At 38.0% G+C, this 7,411-nt stretch overlaps 1 protein-coding gene across 10 annotated transcripts in view; it reads left to right on the top strand.

Annotated features, from left to right (window-relative positions):
• Positions 1 to 6,880, top strand: part of Plcz1 (phospholipase C zeta 1) — a 55,235-nt gene extending 48,355 nt beyond the window's left edge. For all 10 annotated transcript variants that reach the window (XM_031383736.1, XM_031383737.1, XM_031383733.1 and 7 more), the window contains 3 exons: positions 3,599 to 3,725; positions 5,855 to 6,007; positions 6,715 to 6,880. In XM_031383736.1, the coding sequence (XP_031239596.1) occupies positions 3,599 to 3,725; positions 5,855 to 6,007; positions 6,715 to 6,803 (369 nt within the window). In that variant the 3' untranslated portion in view covers positions 6,804 to 6,880. The remainder of the gene's footprint in view (positions 1 to 3,598; positions 3,726 to 5,854; positions 6,008 to 6,714) is intronic.
• Positions 6,881 to 7,411: the final 531 nt, after the last annotated feature.

Here is a 7,411-nt window from a genome sequence, read left to right as displayed (position 1 = left end):
CCCTCCCTCTCCCCTCCCTCTCCTCTTCCTTTTCTTGTCTTTTCTTCAGCATAAGGAATAATAAGTTGAACCAGTCCCATTTTGGACAAGTCCTTTATCCATAGAGCTGAGAATCAGCTGGCAAGCATTCATATCTGGGAGTAGTGTAGTGGATCCCTACAAGCAATCTTCTTTCTAAACATGCAGATAGCTAACTATGCTGAATGATTTCCGCCTCTTGAAATCAGTTACCTTAGTGTATAGTGAAGTCATAATGTGTGGATTTAGGACAGAAGAAGTTACACATCGGGTTTTCTCTTCCGTTTTCCTCCTGTTCTCTATTCTGTGCCACTCTTTGCTTTTTTATATAAGCCATTATTTACATAAAATATATAATCACATTCAGTGATTGAAAATGTAGTTCACATTTTATAACTGGACCTTTAGGTTTCTAACTTCTATATTGTTTGAGAACTTATTACACACATAGCATGGAATTCTCCCTGCTTAGTTCCATGACACAGTTTTTGATTGGCTGGTGGTTTTTGTAATGTTTAATTGGTTTTTAAAATTTGTTGGTTTTTTAGTTCTCTATAGATACTAACTCTCAGTCAAATATAATGCTGATAAAGGTTTTTGCCCTCATTCTGTCCACTGTCTCTTCAGTTTAATGATGATGCACTTTGCTGTGTGGGAGCCTTTTGGTTTCGTGAGTTCTCCCTTGTCAGTTGTTTGTCTTGATATCTGTGTTGTCAGAATCCTCTTTAGACAGGCATTTTTTTTCTGCCTATAGGTTGAAGCATATCACCAACTTTCTTCTCTAACAGATTCAGGTCAGACCGAGTCCTAATGCAGGATATTATTTTAATTTTCTCATATTTGTTGAGTTAATTAAGTTATAATATATGATCATCTTGGAGACAATTCTATGGGCTTCTGAGAAGAATGTATATGGAGTTTGAGTACAATAGTCTATAGATGTGTTAATTCCATTTGATTTACTATATCTGGAGTTTTTCTGTTTAGGCTTTGCCACAATAACCTGTCTATTGGTGAAAACTGGAATTAAATTTACTCATAAACAGTGTGTTGGCTTTATCTGTGTTTTTAAATATAGTAGTATGTTTTAAGTGATGCTGGGTCAACCTCTATTTGGCATGTATGTGTTTAGATTTGTACTGCCTTCTTGGTGGGTTGGTCCTTTTATGAATATGAAGTGACCTTCCTTGTAATCTCTGATTAACTGGTTTTGTTTTGAAATTTATTGTCAAATGTTAGTTTGTTTGGAATACCCCTTTCCATCCTTTTATTAGAAGATAGTGTTTATTGTTTTTGATGAAGTGAATTTATTGGAGACAGGAAAAAGTAGGGTCCCATTTTCTCATTCATTCTGCTAGAATGTGTCTTTTAATGTCAGGAACTACATTATTGAAAGATGTGTATCTATTTCTGCTGTTTTGTTGATGTTGTAGTGCTTTCTTGACTTCTTTTGATTAACTATACTGGCTCTACTTACTTATTCCCCATAATCTCATGGTTTGTTTATGATTCTCTTCAGAATTAAATATCCTCCTTATGTCCTCTGTAGAGCTGACTTAGTGATCACAAAGCCATTTAGTCTATTTTTATCAGAGAAAGTTTTAATGGATAGTTTTGTAGGGTATAATAGTCTGGGATGACAGTTGTGGTCTTTCAGATATTGGAATGCATTTTCACTAGCTCTCTGGCTTTAAAATGTTCTGTTGAAAAATCACTTTTTATTCTGATGGCTCTGGCTTAACAAGTGACTTGATCTTTCTCTCTTACAGTTTTTAATGCCTTTTCTTTATTTTTTTGTTTAAAATTTTTAACTGTAACATATCTTGGAAAGATGATGATAATGATGATGATGGTGATGATGGTGATGATGGTGATGATGGTGATGATGGTGATGATGATGATGATGATGATGATGATGATGATGATGATGATGATGATGATGGTTTGGTCTTATTTGGTGTTGTGGGTTCCTGGATGGGCATCTCTTTCTTTAGATTTGGGCAGTCTTCTCTGATTTTATTATTCCTGATGATTTTTCTATGGTTTTCTTCTTCTTTTAGGCCTCTATTCAAAATTTATGTCTTTTTGTGGTACTCTGTCCTAAAGCTCTCCTGTTTTGTTCACATATGCTTTCTGTATTTACATTCATCATTGCTGAGTGACAGATCCACTCTGTTCTGTCTTCCAGCCCTGACTTGTCAGTTTCAACCAGATCTATTCAGTTGGTGCCATTTTTCCTCTGAGATTTTTGCATTTTTTTATTTTGATTTATTGATATTTTAATTTCCAGAATCATTTGCTTTTCTCTATTCTCTCCACTGATCTTAATTTTTTATGCCTTTGATCAGCATTTCACTTAGCTCTTTCCTTTTGCCTTTTTTGAGATGTTTGAACATAGTTATGATTGTTCCTTTGACCTCTGCCTGGAGGGTCTTCCTGGCTGTTTTCATTGGGGTTCATTACTATAGGATTGGTAATTTTGAGGTGGGGCATGTTGTCACATTGTTTTGTCATGTTATTTAATTTCTGTTCTGGGACTTGAGAATTTGGACCATTCAGTTAGTTACTGCTTTGTTTTTGATTTTGCTTATCACTTTTCCTTCAGTGTAGATCTGTACAATGTTCAGAGCAGGATTAAACTGTAAGGGGGTTGATCCACTATTTTCTATTGTGGAACTTGTATTGTGGAGTGGGCTGGCCTTCTGGAAGTTTGGTAGAATCTGTGTGAACAGAGACCACCCAAGGATCAACATGCATCTCGTTGGTCCTCTCCTCCGCTGCCTTCTGTGTGGCTCTCCAAGTCTAACTGTTCTTCCTCAAGTAAGCACTGGTCAACTGATGTCTGGGCATAGGAGGTCTTAGGAATCTGGGTGTGTAGTCAGGAGGCATGTGGGAGGTATGGTTCACAGCCACAGTTATCTAGGACTGGGGTTCTAGCATTTTAACTTTTATTTTCTCATCTTAAATCAACATATTTCAAATGTTCTATGCTTACTTTGTCCTTAAAATCAAAACACAATCTTGATTCAATAATTAACTGGGACAACAAAATAATCTAAATAAAAATATAACTAGTAACTTTTAAAAGTATGTTTTTGATGCCTGTTCCCAACATGCATATGAGGTAGTTGATCTTTTCAAGTTCTAGTTCCTTGGTATGATAATGCAGTTAACAGTGGATAATGTCAAATTTTATAACCGATTAAAGCGTAAATTTTAAGAAAATTATGTGGTGCAACATTTCATATTTGAGAAAGCAGAAACACTAAACTAGTAAAAATGATTAGCATGTTTTTAAAATAAAAATATATGCAAATGAATCATAAACCTTGGACATTGTGGATTCCTGTATAAATGCACTTGAGTAAAAACAGCACTTTAGACAGGTTCTTGTTCATTATCTAGTGATATTTGAGAGTGAACGAATTAAAAGTTAATATCCCCATGGTTTGCCAACTTCAGTTTTTATAGCAGATAATTTAGAGTCTTCGTCTTTTGGAGATATGCTATCTGACTAAGGTCAAGTAGTGATGCGTTTCTCTGCTCAGCTAAGTTCTTCTGGTCACGTGTGTTTGCACAGCTCATCAGTGGCATCCAGTTGCCTGTCAGCTTGCCTTCTAACACGCCTGACATATCAGTGATCATAGAAATCTATGGTGTTCCAAATGACCGTGGGAAGCAGCAGACTCGTGTTGTCAAGAATAATGGTGAGAGCCTTTACTTCTTAGGAAAAATATTTTATTTTTTTCTTTAGAAAAGAATTCTTAAAAGAATTAATTTAAGAGTAACTTATTCAGTGTGCACCTTATAATAATATAACTGCAGAATGTTGGTTATGACCCTTTGGGTTTTGTGTGAACGTCTCTGAGGAAATTCAGTTTCATTCTTCAGACTTGAGATCCTGCTTTGTAGAAGCCCCATAATTTTGAAAGTACCAGAAGCTTAAAAATCTGTTTAGTAGATATGTATTTATATATTATTTAACTTTACTATAGACACTCTACAGCTTAGTAAGAGAGATGACATAAAAAAAGAAAACTATTATGGGAAATGATTAGGTCTGAAGGAGAAAACAAAATCCCATGTGCAAGGGCACCATAGAAGATGGCCATAGGAAAAAGTATAGATTTGTTTTTCACAGTTGGAGACAAAGGTAGTAAAGGGAGAAGGAACAACATGTCTCTCAGTCATGAAGACTGGGCAGGATACAGGATGCTCAAGAAAGACTACTGAATGATAAAGTATGGAAGTTATATTGGGATTGCTCATGGGCATTTCTGAAAGCCATGCTTGCTCTTGGCGAGGTCTCTATGGGAAATGGATAAAATTAAGGCATCTACAGAGGAATAAGGCACTGAGCTTTCAGGAGATTGTTTCTTTAGGTAAGGTGGGAAAGTATGAAAGAGAAATGAGAAACAGAAACAGTGCCAGGATATGAACCCAGCTCTTGAAAGGCATAGAAGCCATGCTGTAAGGAAGATGGTGGCAGACATGAACAGAGGGTGTTTGTGCAAGTCACCCTGTGAGAGTAATGATCTAGGATGGAAGACAGGATGGACTGTAAGACTATGGGAACAATGCCAGTGCAATTAGAGATGAGAATGTCTACGAAGAAAGGGTCATATTTGGATAAGGCTTAGCTAACTCATCTGTTTGTTCAGACATGGAAAGTACATTCACCATCCAAATTTCATGTCCTGAATACTTTCTATAAAAGTAACAATACATTACTTTTGTCCAGGTATGGATGTGTGCATATGTGTACGAGAAAGACACAGAGATTAGATACAGAGAAGGAAGCAGGCAGGGCACGTGGGATAGAGTGGTGTTAGAGGAAGACCAATGACTCTACATACGGATTTTCTGTAGAGCTTTAGAAGTGTCTTTAAAGAATCAACTCTAAATCTGCCCCTGCACATTATGGAATTATGTTTGCTATTAGGCCGAGGTCATTAGTCCAGATTAAGATAATTAATTTCCTGTTTCCATGGGCAAGGGACACATCCAGGACTGATACTTGGAAAATGATCTAGTGACTGCAGAAGCACTAGAAATCATAGGCATCACTATAAATTACTCAAAAACCTATCAGAAATGCTAAAAGTGACAGAAACTATTGACGTGACTTAGAAGAATTTTACTTGTACCTGAACGTGTGTTACTTTTCTCCCAGCCATTGGATCTATAAGCAGAGATTTGATCCAGATGTAATTATCTCGAGTCTGTTAACTCATGGTTTGAGTTTAAATGGTTTACATCAAGCTGAAAAACAATTTGGATTCCTTGCTGTGGTGAGGAATTGGTTGCTTGTGAAGGTTTATTTTACTAGAACACCAAATTATTCATCAACTTGGGACTTTGAAATCATCATAATTGAAAAACAAGGCCAAAAGTTCTTCCTATAACAAGCTGGTACAGAAAAATGGCACTTCTCACTTTCCTGTGTCTCCATTTCGTAGTAAAGGCAGTGCCCTAGCTTCAGTCATGTTACATAAAGATTCAGTTGTCTGTTTAGAAGTCAGTCTCTCCAGGCTTGCATCTCTGCTTTGAAGTTTGCTATGAAATACTAGGATGCAATGTGGCCTCTTGGAGTTGTTTCCTTGCCTGTTGACCCTGTTGGGGCTGCAATTCCCATAGAGTTTTCAAAAGGATAGTTATTGTTATAACATCTTCCACTCACTGACTACATTAAACATTCAAGTGCTCTAAAATACAAATTACTATTGTTAATGCCCAACTGTTAGAAAGAAAAATTGTAGAGATCCATTATTATTTGCTTTTTTTTCCTTAAAAAATCAATCTGTGATATTCGTGCATCCATTTCTTTATATTTCAGCTTTTAGTCCAAAGTGGAACGAAACATTTACATTTCTTATTCAAGAGCCAGAACTGGCATTGATACGTTTTGCTGTTGAAACTCAGCAAGGCTTCCTATCAGGAAGTGAGTTACTCGGGCAGTACACTTTACCAGTTCTTTGCATGAACAAAGGTAATGTTCTCAAATGTAAGATTATTTTATTAACATGTAAATGTACCTCCACCAAAGCTGCACTTGGATCACACCAAATTTCTCTTCATCTGCACCTGTGAGATATGAAGGGAGTTTTGGCTGGACCCATGCATTGCTTTCTGTGGAAAGTGATTTGGGGGTGCGGTATGCTGGGGTGCTAGGGAAATTTGGCATGGGTGCCTTTTTGCCAGGATCCTAATTCTTCTTTCTCCGTGAAAGATGGTCATGGTGACAAGAAGATATGAAGGACAGGGGTAAGACAGAGGGGAAACGCTGGCTCATTCTGACTGAGAGCCTGGGAGCCAGAGGCTTTTGGATCAGTTTTGAGACTGGAAGCATGGTGCACAGTCACCTTCCCCTAGTGGCTTATTTAGTGCTATCAGAGCTTGGTTGCAGGAGGCTTGCTTTCCTATCATCAGGAAGCAGTCAGGGTCCTGATGGCCTTGCGGAGAGGAGACATGTGAGGTGTGGGCTCATCACTGGGACACACAGAATTTGGAAGTTCAAACAGAAACTAGGAATACTTCATTTTAAGGAAAAGTAACACACTATGTTGTAATAAGTACAGTCCGGGCCCACAGCGGTAACTAAGTTAAGATGCTTACTCCCCTTCTTCCTCAGCAGCATTGTGGAGGCCATGACTCTTAGTACGTTATTTCTAATTTGACACAGTTCCTCTTCCACAGGTTATCGTCGTGTTCCTCTGCTTTCCAAATCCGGTGCGAACCTTGAACCTTCCTCACTGTTCATTTACGTTTGGTACTTCAGAGAGTGACATTGCAGGAAACAGTCCAAAGGAATATTGGTACATCTTTTATTAACCATAAAATAAAAGACTCATTAAGTCAGAAATATCTATTTTATTCACCTTCTAGTGGGCAAAACAGAAAGGGCTGGGGAGAATAAAACCATCAGAGGATGCACACTGCCGATCCCTGGGTGCATGCCGCTATGTTCCCTGGGAACACGCCGCTATGTTCCCTGGGAACACGCCGCTATGTTCCCTGGGAACACGCCACGCTGTTCTCTGGGCACACAGTGTGCATTTCCCCTGCTGCTGATTTCTCCTAGGCTTCTGCTTCCAGGGTTGCATTTTCAATTGCTTGTATCATTTTTAATGAGTAAAATTTACAGCTTTTAAAAGTATGCCTGACCATATAAGACATGTTGGCAAATACTTAGCAGCAGAGAAGATGTGAAATCAAAGAGTGTTTTCACTCCCTAACACCCACCGCCGATTACTGCAGTGGGAAGGAATTCGATTGCCAGGCCCTCTGTGCCCTCTTATATCCTAGAGAGCAATTAGCCCCTGAATTCTCAATCCATTTCTTAGATGCCGTGTGCTTGATTTGGTACCTTGTAATTATACAGACATTTTTATAA

The sequence above is a fragment of the Mastomys coucha genome, unplaced genomic scaffold (assembly GCF_008632895.1).
Source record: "Mastomys coucha isolate ucsf_1 unplaced genomic scaffold, UCSF_Mcou_1 pScaffold20, whole genome shotgun sequence".
NCBI classification, from domain to species: Eukaryota; Metazoa; Chordata; class Mammalia; order Rodentia; family Muridae; genus Mastomys; species Mastomys coucha.
Note: the sequence above shows the minus strand (reverse complement) of the source record. Positions and strands in the feature narration are given on the sequence as shown.